We start from the raw sequence: 20,316 nt of genomic DNA, 5'->3' as shown, positions 1-20,316 counted from the left end.
TTTCTCTATCTTCAAATCTTTGGAGAAGGAAGGAACCTTACTCTGTATTGTTCCAGAGAATAAGGCACGCATGAGTGGATTTAAGTTACTGGGAGAGAAACCTTTGGCCTGGATTTCTAATGGTCACACAGACTTCCTAAGAAGGTAGTAGAAGGATTGTTGAGAGGCTGGGAACAATAGGTCGGGAGTAGTAGAGAAGGAATTTTTTTTCCCCCTTGTAAAAGGTGTCTTTATTTTATTACACTCCTCTTTCATTCAGTCATCTGATCTAATTGCAGATTTATGATCAGTCTTTTGTTTCTTGTCCATGAAATGTCCCTAGAAGGAATTTTTTTAATGTTTATTTTTGAGAGAGAGAGAGAGAGAGAGAGAGAGAGAGAGAGAGAGAGAGAGAGAGAGGATGAGGGGGCAGGGAGGAGCAGAGAGAGAGAGGGAGACACAGAATCAGAAGCAGTCTCCATGCTCTGAGCTGGCAGCACAGAGCCCGACACAGGGCTCAAATTCACAAACTGCAAGATCATGACCTGAGCTGAAGTCAGACGCTGAATGAACTAGCCATCCAGGCTCCCCAGAAGCAAATTTTTAATTGTCTGTCTTAGCCTGTGACAGACCAAATGGACAAATCAATCTGCAGAATGGCATCATTTATCCAACACTACACCCAGAAGCACTCTTCTGAGCCCTGTTAATATTAAGTATAGTCCTGTATTCCTCCCAAGTAATCCTTTGAGGTAGGATCTATTATTATCCCATTTTACCAACAAAGAAACAAGCCCAGAGAATGCAAAGTCAGGGTATAAAAGAACCAAATGAGGTAATTGATAAGGCATATCAAATTGAAGTGCTTAAATCTCTACCCTGATAACAATGAATGCACCTTCTTTTAAACTTTGCACAGAGCTTTATTTTATTATTTATTTATTTTTTTCATGGTAAGTGCACTCCTTAATCCCCATCACCTACTTCACCCCTCCTCCCACCCCCCTCCCCTCTGGTAACCATCAGTTTGTTCTTTAGAGTTAAGAGTTTATGTCTTGGTTTTCTTCTCTCTTTTTTCCCCCTGTTTTCATTTGTTTCATTTCTTAAATTCCATGTGAATGAAATTGTGTGATATTTCTCTTTCTCTGACTGACTTTGCTCAGCATTATTCTCTCTGACTCCATCCATGTTGTTGCAAATGGCAAGATTTCATTGTGTTTCATGGCTGAGTAATATTCCATTGTATATATATATACCACATCTTCTTTATCCATTCATCTTTTGACCCACATCTTTTGATGTGCATTTCCCTGATGATGAGTGATGTTGAGCATCTTTTCATGTGTCTGTTGGCCATCTGGATGTCTTCTTCAGAGAAATGTCTGTTCATGTCTTCTGCCCATTTTTAAACTGGGTTATTTGTTTCTTGGGTATTGAGTTGTGTCAGTTCTTTATATATTTTGGATACTAACCCTTTATCAGATATGTCATTTGGAAAGATCTTCTCCCATTCAGTATAACTTGCCTTATAGTTTTGTTGATTGTTTCCTTCATTGTGCAGAAGCTTTTTATTTTAATATAGTCCTAAGGGTTTGCTTTTATTTCCATAGCCTCAGGAAACATTACCTAGAAAAATGTTGCTATGGCCAGTGTCAGTGAAATTACTACCTGTGCTTTCTTCGGGGATTTTTATGGTTTCAAGTCTCACATTTAGGTCTTTAATTTTAGTTTGCTTTTGTGTATGGTGTAAGAAAGTGGTCCAGTTTCATTCTTTCGCATTTAGCTGTCCAGTTTTCCCAGCACCATTTGTTGAAGGGACTGTCTCTTTCCCATTGTATATTCATTCCTCCTTTGTTGAAGATGTATTGACCATAGAATTGTGGGTTTATTTCTGGGTTTTCTGGGTTTCCATTCTATTCCATTGCTATATGGGTCTGAGAAGGAATATTTAACAAGAGGTTGAACTAAATTATTTCAGCATTGGCTGCAGCCCTAATTTCTATGAAAAGTGTGTTAGAATAAAACTTAAAGATCAAAATCTTCCTGGAAATCATTGGCCCCTACCCAGGAGCCCATGGTGCATTCTTGCTAACCCTAACTTCTCTTTTTGCAGGAGGGGGATCGCCTTAGTGATGAAGACTTATTCAAGTTTTTGGCTGACTACAAAAGATCTTCCTCCTTACAGAGAAGAGTCAAGTCAATTCCAGGTATGGATGGCTTGTCTTTTCCTCTCTAGCTTTGCCAAAGCCATTTATGAGTAGACACATTATTTGTCTGATGCTACAGTTTATAAAATAATGTTTGCTAAATGAGATGTGGGATTTTGCCATAGGAGTTCAGAGTCTGACTTGGTCTACTTTTTTTGAAAATCTGTTTCTATTTCTATTTCTGTTTCTAGTTCTCTTTCTATTTCTATTTTTACTTCTATTTCAGGAACATCATGCTGTAGATCTGGTGTCTCGGATAATCAGATAATTGAACAGAGGAGCCTCTTTATCAAATAAAATATTGTACGGAACTTGTAGTTTAAAAAGAAAAGTGAAAGTGAGCTGCCTTGGTAGAAGATGAGAGCATCTTCCTTATTTGCAATTTGATAGTTCCTGAGGCACTTCTGCAGCACCCTCGGGTACCAGGGAACCCAGTTTGAAAACCACCAGTAGTCACGTGTGTGTGTGCTATTATAGTGTGGTAGCTTTGAAAGGAAGTTTAAAGATCCATTTCTACTCCTTGTACAATTTCTTGCTTTTTAATTTCTAGAAACTGAATCTCAAAAGTGGTCATCGCATGATCTTTCTCCAACTATCAGAAATTAGCTGAGAATTCCAAAATTCTTACACTCCCACAACTTATCCCTTTTTTTTTTTCATAAAGGAAATATAGTATAACGGTCTTTCTTGACTCCCGTGGAACATGACAGCGTCTTGACTGAAACAGTTCTGTTTTCCCTCTGTAGGCTTGCTCAGACTGGAAATTTCTCCAGCTCCAGAGATCATCAACTGCTGTCTGACTCCTGAAATGCTGCCAGTGAAACCTTTTCCTGAAAACCGGACACGTCCTCACAAAGAGATTTTGGAATTTCCAATCCGGGAAGTCTATGTCCCCCATACTGTGTACAGGTAAGAAACTAAGGCTCGTGGAAAACCTTGGAACCCACATGTAGAGTTTTGTTTGGAGAATGCGCTCATTATCCTTCAACTGATCTCCTCAACTTCCTTAAGTTTGGGAGAAAATGAAATAGGATGCTTACATAACTATGGATAATTGTTAGATCAGTTTCTAAAAATGGTTTATCTAATTTTATTTAACAGTGTGTTACATCATAGTTGGAATTTGGGATTACAGTGGACATATTCCTTCCAGAAAGGAAATAATCCTGGTAGTCATTACCTTGGTATTTTATACATACAGAAGGACATATTAGGGAGACCAGTGTGACCAAAAATGTTCTCATTGTCTGAAAGAAAGCTTTTTAGCTCAAGACCAGCTCTGTCCGGTAACATTTATAGCAGTGATAGAAATCTTCGTTACGTGTGCTCCCCAATACAATAGCCACTAACCACATGTGGCTGTTCAGCATTTGAATTGGGGTGCGTGCAATGGAAGAATTGAAATTTTGATTTTATTTAACTTTATTAATTTCACTTTAAGTTCAAATAGTTGCACGTGGCTGATGGCTACCATATTGGACGTCACGGAACTAGACGGTAAAAACCTAACAAGTTAGGCTGCCTCGGTTTCTTAGAGTGCCTTCTTGGGGGGCTGGGGCGGGGAAGCTTGTCAACACACGTCTTCCAAAGCCATTGCTGCTCATATCTATTAGTTTTTATCTTGAGAAAAAAACTTAAATGCAGGGAAAAATGTTGTAACAGGTGCCTTTCCTCTACCGTCTAGAAATGACATTTGTTGTTTCTTGTATCTTATACACATACACGTGTACATTCTTACTGGTTATATTGAAGCCTCCTTTATCCCCAGCCTCAAGTCCCAGACTTCTACCTTGCCTCCCAAATGCCATTGTTAACCATGAACTTGGATGGGTTCTTTCCTCTAGTTTCTCTGGTTTGAGACACACACCCATATACATACATGTATCTGTGAACACCGAATGATGTTATTCTTATATTCATTTTAAATGTACCTAAATAGCTTTATACTCTGCGTTACCCTGTACTTTTTTTTTTAATTTTTTTTTAACGTTTTTATTTATTTTTGAGACAGAGAGAGACAGAGCATGAACGGGGGAGGGTCAGAGAGAGGGAGACACAGAATCTGAAACAGGCTCCAGGCTCTGAGCTGTCAGCACAGAGCCCGACGCGGGGCTCGAACTCACGGACCGCGAGATCATGACCTGAGCCGAAGTCGGCCGCTTAACCGACTGAGCCACCCAGGCGCCCCTACCCTGTACTTTCATACAGCAGTATGAGTTTTCTTCTCTCTTATTGTGAATTCATGAATTTTATTGATGTGGTGCGTTGCACTCCATTACAGTCATTATCCTGTATAGTTACTCAGTTTGTCACACATATCACCAAGGGGAAGTCCTTAACAGCTTGTGTTTTAGAAATATTAATATAGATTCATATAGCATTTATTTTTTAACGTCTATTGATTTTGAGAGAGTGTGCATGCACCTGCATGAGTGAGGAAGGGGCAGAGAGAGAATTAGAGACAGAATCCCAAGCAGGTTTTATATTGTCAGTGCAGAGCCCCATGTGGGGCTCGATCCCATGAACTGTGAGATCATGACCTGAGCTGAAATCAAGAATCAGAAGCTTAACTGACTGAGCCACCCAGGTGCCCCTATGTAGCATTTAGTCATTCTTTTTAACTGCTGTATAGTATTCCTTTGTGTGAAGATGCCATATTTTACTTATCCATTTCCTGTTTTTCTATTAATAGATATTTCTGGGGTTTTATTTTCCAATTTGGGGCTCTTACAAACCCTATGCAAGGTGAGAATTTTTGCGTTTGTCTCTCTGTGCACATGTGTGAAAGTGTCCCTAAGCAACGTCCCTTAAAGTGAAATTACTGGGTCGCCAGTGATACACATTTTCAGCTTTTTTCATACTGCCCCTTGTTTCCAAAACTGTACCAGCACGCAGTCCTTCCAGCAGGACAAGTGAGCTGATTCCCCAGACCCTCATGCATATTTGCCAGTGTGACGTGTATGTATGTGGGACTGAAACGCAAAGAATTTCAAAACTCACCCAATTCCCACCCCACCCTCACATTTCTCGATGTGCAAAATTGAGACCCAGAGAAGGTGAGTGATTCATTGAGGCCGAAAATCACAGAAAGGAATATAAACAAGCATCCGCTCAGTTTGAAATGAGTCTCTTCATGGGGTGCCTAGTGGCTTAGTCGGTTAAGCATCCGACTTCAGCTCAGGTCATGATCTCACGGTTCGTGAGTTCGAGCCCCGCATCAGGCTCTGTGCTGGCAGCTCAGAGCCTGGAGCCTGCCTCCAATTCTGTGTCTCCCCCTCTCTCTGCCCCTCCCCTGCTCACTCTCTGTCTCTCAAAAATGAATAAACATGAAAAAAAAAAATGAGCCTCTTCCTTTCAGTACCGGTAAAGTCCACGTGGTCATTTCCCTACTTCATCCTTTCTAAAGCATCTCTCCGTGGTCTTTTCTCATTCCCTAAATACAAACCCAGCCCCAGTCCCTCTCCTTAGATAAGTATTTCTGGGATGGTGGTTTCAGCTCCCCACTCCCTAGGGGGAGATGAAGGCATGAAAATGTTTGCTTGTGGAGACTGTGTTTGTATCTTTTTAGAAACTTTATCCTACCTTTGGAAAAGGAAGCGCTTGTGGCGGAATAAACTTGCATCAAATGAATTCTTAGTTAGTCAGCTTGCCCTCAGCACTTAATCACCCATGGAGGCATTTACAACTCTTTCTACTCCTTGCTGCAAACATGCTGCCTTAATGACATCACAGCAGGACTCAGAATGCATTAGTGCACCTGATGATTCAAGGGATGGAGGGGTACTAACCAGGACAAGTCCGGACAGATTTCTCTGAACCCGACTTGCCATCAGGAGAAACAGACCCGCAGGTGCCCAGTGAAGGCGCGCCAAGGCCAGCCCATTAGAAACCAGGTCTCTCGTTTTCCTTCAACGCCTTCTCTTGGCTCCTAGGCCACCATACTTTCTAGCTTGTCTGAGGAAGGAGCGTTACAGTGAACTTGGCTCAGAACCTCTTAGTGGGGAAACATCAAGGAATTTGGAGAGCTTCTTGTCCAAATCTTTAGAGTGGTTTCAGTTAGGTTGGTCTTAGCAGCAACCCAGCCCTGGACGAATCTTCTCCCTTCCTGTATCTCCCTCCCATTTCACAAAATAGAAATGGAAGCCTCGCGTTAGGTCTCAACTGCGGGTCAGATCAGTGAGCGGACTGTTGGCCTTGGCTGACCCACTCTTCTCATTTCTGTCAAAATCCGCACCCCCCCACCCCACCCCCGCCTTTTGTTGCTTGTCATCTCCTTATACCTCAGGAAACTCACAACCTTGTGGCTTTTCTATCCCCTTCCCCTCTGGTCAAAGTGTCCCTAAGCAAGGATCTCTAAACCTATTTACAGTACGGGATCAACAGTGGGTTTGTCCTAAAGCCTTATCTCTCCTGAGAGTCTTATCATGTAAGAGGGACAGCAGCTTGTCTTTCTTTTCGAAAAGTTTTCCTTCGATTTAGTGGGATTCTGGATACCATCCTAAGGGTTTGGCATTGGGGAACTCGCCCTGTTGACACTGCTGTTTCCAGGTCTCTGATCCTGGTCACGGCTGCATCCATCTACCAAAATCAAACAAATGAAGATTAAAATGTCCAGGGCAGGTGAATTCAGGCACAATGCTTTGTTTTACGGAGGGTTGACCTCATGAATTTGAAATGATGGCTTCGCTTGTCAAAGTTCGATCTACCTGGAACTTGGGGAGAGTGCGTCTTGTGGGTCAGGCGGGGAATGCCCGAAGGTATCACATCCAGCATTTGAATTTCAAATTTGTGTAATTTTCACCTAAACTGCAGAGCTCCCGTGGCGGAGGGAACTATTACGTGGATCTAATGACAGATGGAAATTTCCTGGCCTTGAATGCGAGTGGTGGCCAGAGTCACACATATTACAGGACTGTAATATGGGTGAGGCTTCTAGTGAACACCGTGTGAGTAGAACTCAGTAGAACTTATTTTTTTACCTGTCTTAAAGGAGCATCTGCCATGGAGCCTCAAACAGAATCGGTTTAGGATAGGCTGAAACTGACTTCCTGTCCTCAGTCCCCGCCCCCATCCTTCCTACCCCCTCGTTCAGGGTCACCACCTCGTGCCACCGTCTGTTCTCTGTGAATGCCACCGTGGTGCCTCTGCCTTATTCAGATTGTTTTAAGGAGGAGTCTGCATGAACTGTAGGAGCACTACCCTGGGCTCCAGCAATATCCCCCTGAGCCAAAGCGGGTCGGTCACGTGTAAAATAAACATTCTAAGGGAGGAGGTGAACTTGGAGCCAGAAGTGCTATTGCCAGGAGCGGCCGGTGTCTTCCAGACCAGGGGCCTTGGCCCCCTGCGGGCCCCGTGCTCGGGTACAGGCGTGGAGGCTTGTCCCGCAAGCCTCGTTCCCTGCCACAGACCCAGGCCGGGCCCTTTGCAGAGTCACCAGCAGGACAGTGATGATTGTGAAGAACATCGGGGAAAATGAGGTTGGTAAACAGGATTATCCAAATCTGAGTTTGGCACCCCTTTCTCCACGGCCAGATGAAGAGAGCACCAGTTGTTAGGCCAGAAACATGTTTGAGCCCACTCCTGGCTCATTTCCCAGGGACGCCCAGCAGCTGGTAACGGGGACACCAGCTGCTGCCTTCCGGTGGGGGCACGGGGGGGCGGGGAGCAGGGCTGTCGCCAAGGCCCAGCGCGACCTTTCAGGACATCTCCTTCTGCAGCCGCCACGGGGGTGTGTGCGGAGATCACAGGTGCTGAGGTTGTAATGAGCTTGTTAATCTCCTCGCCGTCCCTTTAGCTGGTGATTATATCAGAGAAAGCCACATAAAGTGCGTTTTCATCTCTTAGCCCGGCCCCCAGAAGCCTCTGAGGTCTTTTCATCCAATTAGCTGACTTGCAGCGGACGACCGTGCTTGCCGAGAACATGTGTATCAGTTAGAACATGATTTCTTTGATGGATAATGAGCTGTTTGCAGGCCTCCTCCTATTTAGCTGAATGTTCTCAGACCGGCCGTCTGCATTCCCAAGGTTCGCCTGATGTCTGGTTGAACAGGGAGGTGCCTCCCATATCACAGGGAGGGGGTCTGAAAACGACTGGCAGACATGTGATGCACAGAGATACAAAGAAGGGCGTAGCAGAAATGTGGGAGCGGATCCTGCATGGGTGTCTGGAAGGTAAAATGGAGCGAATACGATTTATAAGGAAAGGAATGAACCAGAAGTAATTCTGGATGAGGTGGTCAGGAAGGAGCTGGGCCATGGTGAGTGGACGGTGTCCTTGAGAGAGACTTTTATTTGGTCCAGGGAAGGGGACTCCCAATCTGAGCTCAGCCGGCCGTACGTCCGGACTGAACGTTTTCAGTACTGTGTCCTGAGGCTGGGGGTGTCTCAGGGTCCACTGCGGGGAATTATTCTATGTGCTACCAAAGCAAGCACAGCGGGAAATTAATAACACAGTACCGGGGGTGCCTGGGTGGTTCGGTGGGTTAAGCATCCGACTTCAGCTCAGGTCATGATCTCGTGACTCATGAGTTCGAGCCCCGCGTCGGGCTCTGTGCTGACAGCTCGGAGCCTGGAGCCTGCTTTGGATTCTGTGTCTCCCTCTCTCTCTGCCCCTACCTTGCTCACACTCTGTCTCTCTCAAAAATAAATATTTAAAAAATTTAAAACAAAAAAAAAAACAAGTGCAAATGCCCAGCCCCCCCCCCCCCCCCCCCCCGGAGAGGACCAGGCAACTCCATCCACCTGACTTGGGAAGCAATCCCAACATACCCTGGGGTATCAGGTGAGGTGAATTTGGCAAAGAGAAAGTCCTGGTTTATCAAGACGCTGCAACACAGCGGGAAACCACTCCACATGGGGACAGTATTTTTACAGCATAGCCCAGATGCTGCCAGCACTCCAGCATTCCTGCTAATGAATAATTGGTGGTTTCTGATGTGATTGGCCCTGGTGTAAATCATTATCAAACAATACCTTCCTTAAATAACTGTCGAAATGACAACTCCCCATTCTTACTTAAAACAAACTTCTATAACTTTTCACACCTGTGCAAGCCTGTTTATTGGCTAAATTCCTGCTTGTCACCCTTTCAAGGGATCTTTAAAGAACTCTAGTGGAGTTCTTTAGCCTGAAAACCCAGTCCTTGGTTTTTACTAGTCTTAGCAAGCAGTTGCTTGTGGAATATGGGGTTTATGATAAACTAGCATTTCATTTGGAACAATAGTACCACACAGGCAAAAAGCAAAGTGAATTCCTGGTGCCTGAATTGTCCAGATACTTAAGTCCCCGCGCTTGACTTTGCTGTGGCACACAGTCTCACCTTCCCGATGCCTTGCTCCAAAACTCGGGTGTCCTCCTTCTTTTTGGAATGAAAATCAGGAGGGAGCCAGTTAGTTAGCTAAGATGGCTTACCAAGTGCAAGTTTTGCAAAGCCAGCCTGCCACCACAACATTCAGCCACTTGAGGGCACAATTTGCTCACTTTCTAGGTGTAGACACACCTAGTTATTTTTTTCCATTTCAAAGCAGATGGAGTCTTGATTTATTAAAGGAAAACACAGCTTTTTTTTTTTTTTTTTTTTTTTTTTTTTGGCTCTTGAAGCACAGGATCAAGAAAAACTGGAAAGTATCCCCATGTCCCGGAAGATGGCTATTGTGATTTTTTGCAGAGACAAGTATTCTAACCTGTCAACATCTGCCTTCTTTCCTTAGTCATGACCTTAGAAATCTGGCATGTTTCGAATCACTATGTTGTGCATCTAAAACTTAGGTAACGTCATGTGTCCACTCAGAAAAAATTCTTTTCAAGAAAGGACGTGAGTGAGACAGTAATGAACTAGTGTCACAGAGGGTTCTGTGTTCGGTAATGTCACTGATGCCACATGTCACAGCCCCACATTTGTCTCTGGTTTATACTCATTCCTTTTGTGTCCATTAAGTGTTAGTGTGAGCGTCCTACTGAAAGATCCCGTTCCGTGCACTGAACGATGGTGAAAGTCATTTTTCCTTTGGATCCTTCATACAGCGCTCGGCAGACAGGCTGGTGCAGCGTCCTGTTTGGACACAGACGGGCAGCGTAAGGTGGATGGGGCAGAAGCATCAGGGAAATGGTAACGAAAGTGAGACCCATCTGGGCCCACGTTTGATGATGATGATGATGGTGATGTTGAGCAGTCGGCCCAGATTAGAAGGAGCCTCCTAAAATTCGAGAAGCCTGGTTTCTTTGATTTCTAGACTCTTATTTCTTTTATTATTATTTTCACATGCATTCTTTGAAGTGGCTTGTCCTCTGATGACATATCCTTCAGAGAATTGTTCCCTCTTACTTCCTGCATCGTGCAGGGGGACCGTGCAGGGGGAAACATCTTCTCTCCTCTGTAGCTTTTTCACCCTCCGTTCTGACTTTGTTGTGTACTTGATACATGATCTAAAGGTACAGGTTTATCCACTCTCCGCCAGACATGTTTGGCCATCTCTAAAGCAGAGGTATTTAAAAAAAAAATTACTTATGTTTATTTATTTTTGAGAGAGAGAGACAGAGTGTGAACGGGGGAGGGGCAGAGAGAGAGGGAGACCCAGAATCTGAAGCAGGCTCCAGGATCCGAGCTGTCAGCACAGAGCCCGACACAGGGCTTGAACTCACGAATGGTGAAATCATGATCTGAGCCAAAGGCAGCCGCTTAACCTGATTGAGCCACCCAGGGACCCCTAAAGCAGAGGTGTTTTAACAACCCTCCATAATAATGGACGTCCTGTGCTTTCTGGGCCTCAGACCTCACCCTTGGCCTTTCTCAGCAGAAGTCACAATGCCCTGAGGCCAAATGTTAGACGCTGTGTTAGGGTCTTCCCAGGGGACAACGTGGGTACCGGTTGGGACAAGGCTGGCTAGCCCCATAACACAAAGTGAAATATATTTTATTTCAAATTTTACTGATTTAGATTCAGCTATTTACTGATAGGTAAGCAGGGAAGGACTGAGTGTTCCAGTGTAATGTAATTTTTGAAAATTATACAGTCAGATTTCTTGGATATTTGCCACTAAAAAAATGAATTTCACATACCCACCAACCTAAATACCAAAAAGGTGATAAAACCAAAAATGTGCCCGTTCCACCTCATTTGTTTTATGTTCTTTGTTTGACAACCTTCAGGAGGTAAACTGGGATCCATGCAGCTGTGTAGAAATAGCCATCTTATAGTTCACTAAGGATGACAGTCGAGGAATTCCACTTCCTGGCTCATTTGAATGGTTTTAAAGAGATTTCCAGGCCTCAGGCTAAAAATTAGACATTTAGCAATAAGAACATCTCAAAGCTCATGTCTCAGCTTTTCCTAGAGTTTCTGTTTTTCTTTTTAATTACTTATTTATTTTTAGGGGAGAGGGGCAGAGAGATAGGGACAGGTAATCCCAAGAAGGCTCTACGTAGACAGATCCCAGGAACCATGAGATCGTGACTTGAGCCGAAAGGAAGAGCCAGTGGCTTAACCTGCTGAGCCGCCCAGGTGCCCGAGCTTCAGGTTTTAAAACCTTCACACCTGTGCTTCCTTTTGGCCCTGGCCACTTTCTTCTTGAGGGTGACATGGGTGGTGTTTTCTCTCTCACCAGGGTCCCAAGACCAGTGCAACAGCCTTTCTGAGATCCCTTCTTGGGTCCAAAGACAGGAAGCAGACCAGCTGTGGCTAGATTTACATCGCTGCCATGTCGGGCTGCCAGTTCACACCCCCTAGGGTCACACACACACACACACACACACACACACACACACACACACTCTATACTCCATTTCACCTTTGAGAAAATTGAGAAAGAGACAAACCCAGAAACCTTGGCTCCTCCCACGCTCGGAGTTCTGTTCTCTCTTGTCCCCATGCATCACCAGCCTTTACGTATCCCGGTTGCAAAACTTTTTACTTCACCATCGTTGAGCCGCATGCTGCCAAAGGACACATCACCCAGGACACTTGGGTGCTGCTGTAATTCTCCCGTAACATCAGTGAGATGTGCCTAGTGAGGAGAGGAAGAGGGAAGGGAGGTGATCCGTTCTCCTGGGATGGACTTTCTCCTGCTGTCCTCACCAGCCAACCCACGCGTTGGCTCCTTTTGCTTTTGTAAAGAACAAACATCAAATTAGTGGTCTGTCCTGGCTTTGTGAAAAAGCAAACTGAGAACACTTAGGCTCCCCAGGCCCCCTTCCAGCCAAGATTTTGACACCGGTAAAACTTCGTTGAGACCAAACCTGAGGAGCAACTTTAATGGGGACAAATGGGAGGAAGTGTCTTTACCAAACAGGACCATTCAGCCTGAAGGGAGGCTTCTGTGGTGCCAAGGAAAAGTACCCATGATCACAGTCAAGAGACTCTCGGTTTTCTCATCTGTAAAATGGGATACCTCTGGGATACTTGGGGAGATGAATAGAGACTTTACGCATGAACGTGCTTTGTGAAATGTAAACCGCTCTACAATACGCCTCTTAATTGTTTTACTTGTGTTAAGTGTTTGTGTTTAACCTGATCGTAAACTCCTTGAGGGTAGTACGTTGCTCCCTGATTCAGGACCTAACGCTGTTTATGCAAGTGGTGGAACCCGCTCGCTCCCTAAATGCTCTTGGTACTGGCATGTGGGAGGGGTAGAGGCAGATTGGTTTTTAGCTGATTCGCCGGTATTTTGCTCTGGTGGCAGGTTGGTGGCATCTGGGAGCCAGCTGCGTCCCTCATGTCTCTAGCGCCCCGATTATCTCCTCTGCAAGGCACTGGTACAGCCAGGGTAACTTCCCCAGCTTGCCTTGTGGGGTCTGTCTCTGAGATTCAACTCCAAGCAGCTGCCCAGGGAAGGCGTGACTCTCGTGGGAAGGTTTTGATGTGATCTCCTCATTGGGGATTGGGTTGGACCTACCACTTGGATTGGAAGACATCAGTCTTCCCATAGTCTTGTTTCAGAAGGTTAGCCCTGGTCTTGTGAAGGTCAGGAGAGCAGACAGTTGATGACTAACTTTGATACTATTACGGCTGGAAAAGAGGCCCTATTTCTTTCGTACCCCTGGAGGGGCTCCTTTCTCACCAATCATCGAAAATGAAAGATCGTCTGCAATTCTTTTAAATGCCGTGAAGCTGGCATTGAAACCGCCCATTGGTAACTCACGTAAAATTTTTTTATATTCCCATTGTTTTCTTCACGGTTTTTCTTCCCTGGTCCTGGAATTCAGGCCAGGCCGTATTTGACGAGTTAGATTCTGTGTGGATGACGTAGCAGACTCTGAGTTTTTAGGATTTACTCAGCAGGCAGGGCCACGTTCAGCGAATGGCATTGACAGAGTGGAATAGAGGGGGGGCTTGTGAAGAGTGGAAAGTTTCCCTCGTGATGTCCAGGGTCTGTTGACGCATCAGGACGGGATGGTGGGCACACTGTCTGGTAAAGATATTCCACCAAAGTTCCTGGCCAGTTCGCTAGCGATAGTGAGTGTCAGGCGAACCCTTTCTTTTTGCACGGTACCCATGTAGAGCTTTCCCTGTGAGGATCAGGAACTTGCCAGAAATTTAGCAGTTACCTAATACGTGATTCTGTAGACATGTCAGCACCTCCCAGCAGTTTCCCTGCTTGATTCGTGGATATTGGGTGTGTGTGGCCATTTGTAGAAAGTCGTGGAGGAAGACACCTGCAGCGGGAGTGATGTTTGATGTTGCTAAGTGTGAACCCCAAGGCGGGTCCAGGGCAGAGGTGGGGGGGGGAGGCCAGACGCACAGCTCTGGAGGTGGTGCCTCCAAAGTCGTTGAGACCCCTGCGTGTCCCTCCGAGGTCGCTGATTTTTCCAGGGACTGCAGTAGCTGGTGTTGTCACAGAATCGCTGTAGTACTGAGCACAACGCCACCACGACAGATAAACGGGAGCGGGCCACCTGCTGATTTCATGAAGTCTCGAGTGTCTTCTCCCAGAGTCACATTGAAAGGAACCCAAACTCTGGCCTGGGAATCCGTGTCTCTGGCCAGCAGCCAGGGTGCTGACTCTGTGTGTCTCCAGGGCAAGGAGAGGTGCAGCCCATGACAATGACAGTTGCCCCAGCCCTCCTAGTGGTCTGGGGATGGGCACAGACCATCACACTGGTGATGAGCCTGGGGATTGAGAACTCCTCCCTACCCTCCCTTCTCACCCCTGCCTCGGAGCACCATACCTGTCCTTTGAAAAGCTTGCACACCTAGCAGAACTGGTCTCCTTTGAATGATGTTGACACGTTCATCTGGCCAATATGCTGGGGCCACCTGCCACATGCCAGGCACCGTGCTTGGTGCTGAAAGAGACCAGGAGTGACGCCTCTCTTTGGAGGCATAGCCCCGGTCTCCTAAGAGACACCGGAACCACTTACAAAAATGCCAACCCGCTGACAGCCATGCATGCAACTTTGTCCTATAGCCACCTTGAGATATTTGCAAGTTCCCCCACATCCAAAACCCAGACAAGCCTCCTCTCTCCCAAGCACCCAAAGCAGGTGTGTGTTCATAGAGGGAGCTGGGGGGGGCGGGGCATCGGGACGATTTATGTCTTCATAGACCCCCAACTGCATTACTTTCTTCCCCCACCCAAACCAAGGGATCTGACAATATTAAAACCCATCAGAGGGTGCCTGAGTGGCTCAGTCCATTGGGTGTCCAACTTCGACTCAGGTCATGATCTCACGGTCCGTGAGTTTGAGCCCCGCGTTGGGCTCTGTGCTGACAGCTCAGAGCCTGGAGCCTGCTTTAGATTCTCCCTCTCTCTCTGTCCATCCCCCACTCAAGCTCTCTCTCTCTCTCTGTGTGTCTCAAAAATAAATAAACATTAAAAAAAAAACATCAGGAACGATGCAGCAAGCGTTTTAATGAATAGTATTGACTTACTCACTGGCTGGGATTTTTTGTTTTCTTTTTGAATGGGTGGGGGACTAAATAAAGTCTCTGCCCCAAACCAAAGGAAAAAATAAAAAAGTCAGTTGTAGCCACAGCAGAGATTGGAAATTTTCTGGTATGTGTAGGTATTTTTGTCAGCTGGGCAGATTTGTTCTAGGAAAGTATGTGCAAAGCCTGGAAAAAATGTGCTCCTTCTGTGCTTTAAAAGAACATACAAGTTGGTTCATGTTCATCAGCCACGTGACAGTCCTGTCCGGTGGTCTCCTAAAAAATGCAGCCCGGTCCGGATTTTGCCTCAAAACAGTCTTTAAAGCCTGAATTTTAAGGCTTTTACAAAGCCAAAGATTATTGAAATGCTTGTTCTGTTTTTAGTTGGGGAAGCTTTCATTAAAAATTTGCTGTGTTAGGGAAGAAGGAAGGATGTTTGTGGTCAGTACTTCTGGGCACTCTTCTTACCTTTTACCCGACCTGTCACAGCCTGCTGAAGAGACATTAATTAATTCAGGTAATGGAATCAGAAGTAGACCCAAACAAAAATTATTGATTTATGTTTATTTATTTTTAATTTTTTTTAAATATTTATTTTTGAGAGAGAGAGAGAGACAGAGACAGCATGAGTTGGGGAGGGGCAGAGAGAGAGGGAGACACAGAATGTGAAGCAGACTCCAGGCTCCGAGCTGTCAGCACAAAGCCCGACACGGGGCTCGAACCCATGAACCGTGAGATCATGACCTGAGCCGAAATCAGATGCTCAACCAACTGGGCCACCCAGGCATCCCTGATTTATGATGTTAGTAATTCTCTAATTTTTATCCTTAGTTGGAGATTAGATTGATGCCAAAAAGGCTCTTTCAATATTAAGAACCTTATCTGATAGTTCATCATTATATTATATTCTTTAGGCGAGGAGGATAACTCTGAGATCCAGTCAAGAGGCAGAAATTTTATAAGGTGTAAAGCAATGTTTAAAGGAATCACATGTTTGGGGCACCTGGGTGGCTCAGTCGGTTGAGCATCTGACTGGCTCATGTCACGATCTCACAGCTCGTGGGTTCAAGCCCCGCGTCGGGCTCTGTGCTGACAGCTCAGAGCCTGGAGCCTGCTTTGGATTCTGTGTGTGTGTCTCTCTCTCTGTCCCTAACCCACTCGCATTCTGTCTCTGTCTCTCTCAAAAATAAATAAACATTAAGAAAAAATTAAAAAAATAAATAAAGGAATCACGTGTTTAAATGTCAGCAAATACCTGACCTATGCTTTTTAAAACCATATGCAACAAACAGGGGCTCACGGGTGGCTCAGTCGGTTAAGCGTATGACTCCTGATTTCAGCTCAGGTCATGTCTCCCGGTTTGTGAGATCGAGCCCCACTTCGGCCTCTGCATTGACAGTGAGGAGCCTGCTTGGGAGTCTCTTTCTCCCTCTCGATGCCTCTGCATCCCCCCACCACCTCTCCCTCTCAAAATAAATAAAAAACATTTTTTTAAGAAATCAGCAGGCACTCCTGATCTCACAGTCCATGTGGTTTGTCCAGGTGTGGCTTAGCTGGGTGCCGCTGACTCTGGGCTCTCAAAGGCCACAGTCAAGATGGCAGCCAAGGCTGCGGTCACTCCATGAGTCAACTAGGGAAGGATTCGCTTCCACGCTCACTCGTGTGGCTGTTGACAGGATTCAGTTCCTCTTGGATTGTAAAGGCTTTAGTTCCTTGCTGGCTATTGGCAAGCGGCCTCCTTGAATATTTTACTGTGTTGGTCTTTCCATTGGGCAGCTTAACAACATGGCAGTTGGCTTCCTCATAATAAGCAGGAGAGAGGCTCTGTGTGTAAGCAAGACAGAAGCCAGAGTCTTTATATAAAACTGACCTCCAAAGTGACATCCTGTGACTTCTGCTGTGTTCTCTTGGTTAGAAACAAGTCACTGGGTCCAGCCCACACTCAAGGGGAGGGTATTACGCAGGACAAGAATACCAGGAGGCAGGGGTTCCTGGGAGCCATCTTGGAAGCTACTACCCCAGTTTGGAGCAAACTACAAAAGCTGGGGTGCTCCAGTTGTGTGAATTTGAAGGAGTCTAAAGAGGTAGAAAGAGGAGTGACAGAGGGCGGAGTACCCCTGTGGATGCTGAGGACACCACTTGCCGTGGAGAATCTTCCGGTCAGCCTGGTATGTTTCCAGGACATCTGCAATATGTCGCTCCCTAGTAGAAAAACAACCACTTCTTGACAGATCCTCAAAGGTGAGAAGAGTCTCCATGCCTGCCCCTCAGTAACCCACACTCCAAAAAACAAGTCTGCAATATAGGAAGAAAAAAAAATTTTGTTACGGGGTTTAAAACCAATAATCCCAAGTTTTCTTAGAATCGGTAGTGAGGAATACCCTGAAGCTATACATATGAGGGAGTGTGTTCACTTTTCTGCTTGCCCAGTATGCCAGCACCTCACCCCCACCCTCCCTCACACCCCACCATGCTCTCACCTCCCAAGCATCTGTGAATCTGTGTACTTCTAAAATCTATATCAAGTCCTCTGGGTGAAGTGGTAAATGTAGCCGTGGAAGGGTGAGCTGTGCAGGATGTCTGAAATGTATCCTGCCAAAGTAGTTCAGATCCAATCCCTCCCGTGTAGATAACATACATTCTCATTAAACATTTTCTAGTCATCCAAAAAAAAAAAAAAAAGAAGAAGAAGAAGAAAAGAAATCATTGAAAATAGGGGTCTAATAAACCAACTGGGGGCTTGATCTCTTCAACACATTTCTGAGCCCCACCCCCCCATGGGGGAGTCATGTTTGAATATCCAAACAACAGACCTGAAAACCACATCACGGGTCCCGTGGGGGTAGCTGGGAGTTGGGAGAGATGCGGTTATCCAGTGAAGGTTTTGACTATTTTGTCAGGGTCAAGTTAAGAAGGTTTTAGGATTAAAAAAATATGTGGAATAAAAAAATTTGGATTTGGGACCTTTCTGTGTTTTGTCACTCCTTGTCATGTGAAGGATCCAGATCCGGATCCAGCTTCATGATTAATAATGACCCCCTGTTCCTTTCCATCCTCTGTCTCCACTCACACCGACAGTCCATAAATCCAGCCTCTTTGTAAGGAGGAAAGGAATCAAGAAAACGAATTCATACAAAGGTGGGAGTGGATGATGTTTAAACCTCTTAATATTTGAAATCTAAGCAGTGTTTCAAAAAAAAAAATATTTGGTAACATGGATATCTTAATTGGTAGAATTTCATTTAGCTCAACAAAGTATGGCTTAAAAAAATATTTCAAGCAAGCTTGGAGAGAGATTTACTTTTTTCCTAAAGCAGTCAGTTTTCCCAAGCAGGTTTCAAATTTTTATGTGTATTTATGATTCTTTTCAAAGGGAATCTGGTCCAGATAAGACTTGAGATTGTAAATGTCCCAACTTTCCCTTGGGTCTTGTACTGTTGAAAACTAGTTGACTTTTTTTTAAAGTTTATTTATTTTGAGAGAGAGAGAGAGAGAGGGAGAGAGAGACTCCCAAGCAGGCCCCATGCTGTCAGTGCACAGCCTGGCATGGGTCTTGAACCTACAAATAGTGAGAACGTGACCTGAGCCGGAATCAAAGAGTCAGATGCTCAACTGACTGAGCCACCCGGGTGCCCCAGAAATCTAACTGACTTTTTTTTTTTTTTAAGTGTTTGTTTATTTTTGAGAGAGAGAGAGAGAGCATGAGCAGGGGAGGGGCAGAGAAAGAGACACACACAGAATCTGAAGCAGGCTCCAGGCTCCAAGCTGTCAGCACAGAGCCCAACACAGTGCCAGAACCCATGAACTGGGAGGTCATGATCTGAGCCAAAGTTGGACACTTAACTGACTGAGCCACCCAGGTGCCCCTCTAGTTGACTTTTTTCTTTTTTTTTTTTTTAAGTGTGTTTATTTTTGACAGACGGAGAGAGAGAGAGAGAGACAGAGCATGAGTGGGGGAGGGGCAGAGAGAGAGGGAGACGCAGAAGCAGGCTCCAGGCTCTGAGCTGTCAGCACAGAGCCCGACGCGGGGCTCGAACTCATGGACCGCAAGATCATGATCTGAGCCGAAGTCGGATGCTCAACCGACTGAGCCACCCAGGCGCCCCTAGTTGACTTTTCTTAAACAAGTAACTGGGTTTTAAGAAGAGCTCACGTGCATTCACATGTGTCTAAAAGGTGGCGTTCTCTTGGCCCCAGCTTGAAGTCCTGCTTTATTTATTAAGAGTGCTGGTTTTCCAAACTCTCACTTAAGAGGAACTTTATGAATCATAAAAATAAGGAATAGGATTGATGTAATAGGAAAGGTGCTCTACAAATGTCATAGGAGCTGTGTCTAGTTCATGTTCAAAGACAATGTAATAATAGTTCTGTATAAAGACACCATATGTGGTGCTCAAAGTGTGGTTCATCAGTTGAGAAAACATGGACATTCCTTACCCCTACCCCCATCTTGAAAAGTGCTATGATAAGAGTTATTGGAGTTTACTGTTGTTTTGCTTTGTTTTTTCCCTCTCGTTTTCTGTTTTTGAGCACTTTTTTTTTTTTTAAAGCATAACAGGACCATAGAGAGAGAATGCTGGGTCATTTATTGCAGTGTTTCTAAATAATTGGGTAACATTGTGTCTCTGGCCTCTTAACTGCATTTGCTTTTTGTAGGGCTGGGGGGTAGGGGTCCCCAAAGCTCAGAATGCAGTCCCAGCGCGTATACAAAACATTGCGGCCTGGCCTCCTGAGCATGGCGGTTACTGAGGGACGAGCTTGTGATTCCATCCCCAGTGCCTCCTTCGAACCTTGTGCGGTTTCCCAGGGCAGGCGGCCTCGTGTGGGCTCTGACTGGGGCCCCGGGACAGAGCCTTTGACAGTCCCTTTCTCTCTCTCTGATTTCTGAAGCTGGAGCGTGCCCTACATCCTACACGTGAGGGTTTTCCTTTCCACCTTCCATGGATCCCTTCGTAAATTTGTGCTTCCATCTAACCTTAAGTATTAGACACAGAAACAAACGCAGGTCATGGCGTGAGACCGTAGAATGTCAAGACAGGACATGGAAAATGCCTCATTTTTATGCATTTATTTATAAACCTCATTGTAAAAATAATTTGGGGCAGCTTAAGGGGGCTGTATAACAAGGATAAAATTTCTGAGTAGAAGGAAAATAAGGAGAGGGCAATCAATGTAAATCTGGGTAAGGTTAATACCAGGACATATCTTAACATCTTTGGCAGTCCCTTAAAAAGTTAGCTGCACATTTGACCTCTTGCTTCCTGGCA

At 45.3% G+C, this 20,316-nt stretch overlaps 1 protein-coding gene across 4 annotated transcripts in view; it reads left to right on the top strand.

The window, feature by feature from the left end:
• The window catches only part of DOCK8 (dedicator of cytokinesis 8), a 226,632-nt gene that overhangs the window by 106,152 nt on the left and 100,164 nt on the right, over window positions 1-20,316 (top strand). For all 4 annotated transcript variants that reach the window (XM_042964329.1, XM_042964328.1, XM_007077463.3 and 1 more), the window contains 2 exons: window positions 2,093-2,186; window positions 2,933-3,095. In XM_042964329.1, coding sequence (XP_042820263.1) covers window positions 2,093-2,186; window positions 2,933-3,095 — 257 coding nt within the window. The remainder of the gene's footprint in view (window positions 1-2,092; window positions 2,187-2,932; window positions 3,096-20,316) is intronic.

Source organism: Panthera tigris, chromosome D4 (genome assembly GCF_018350195.1).
Source record: "Panthera tigris isolate Pti1 chromosome D4, P.tigris_Pti1_mat1.1, whole genome shotgun sequence".
NCBI classification, from domain to species: Eukaryota; Metazoa; Chordata; class Mammalia; order Carnivora; family Felidae; genus Panthera; species Panthera tigris.
The sequence above is the reverse complement of the archived record's forward strand: the minus strand, read 5'-3'. Positions and strand labels throughout refer to the sequence as shown.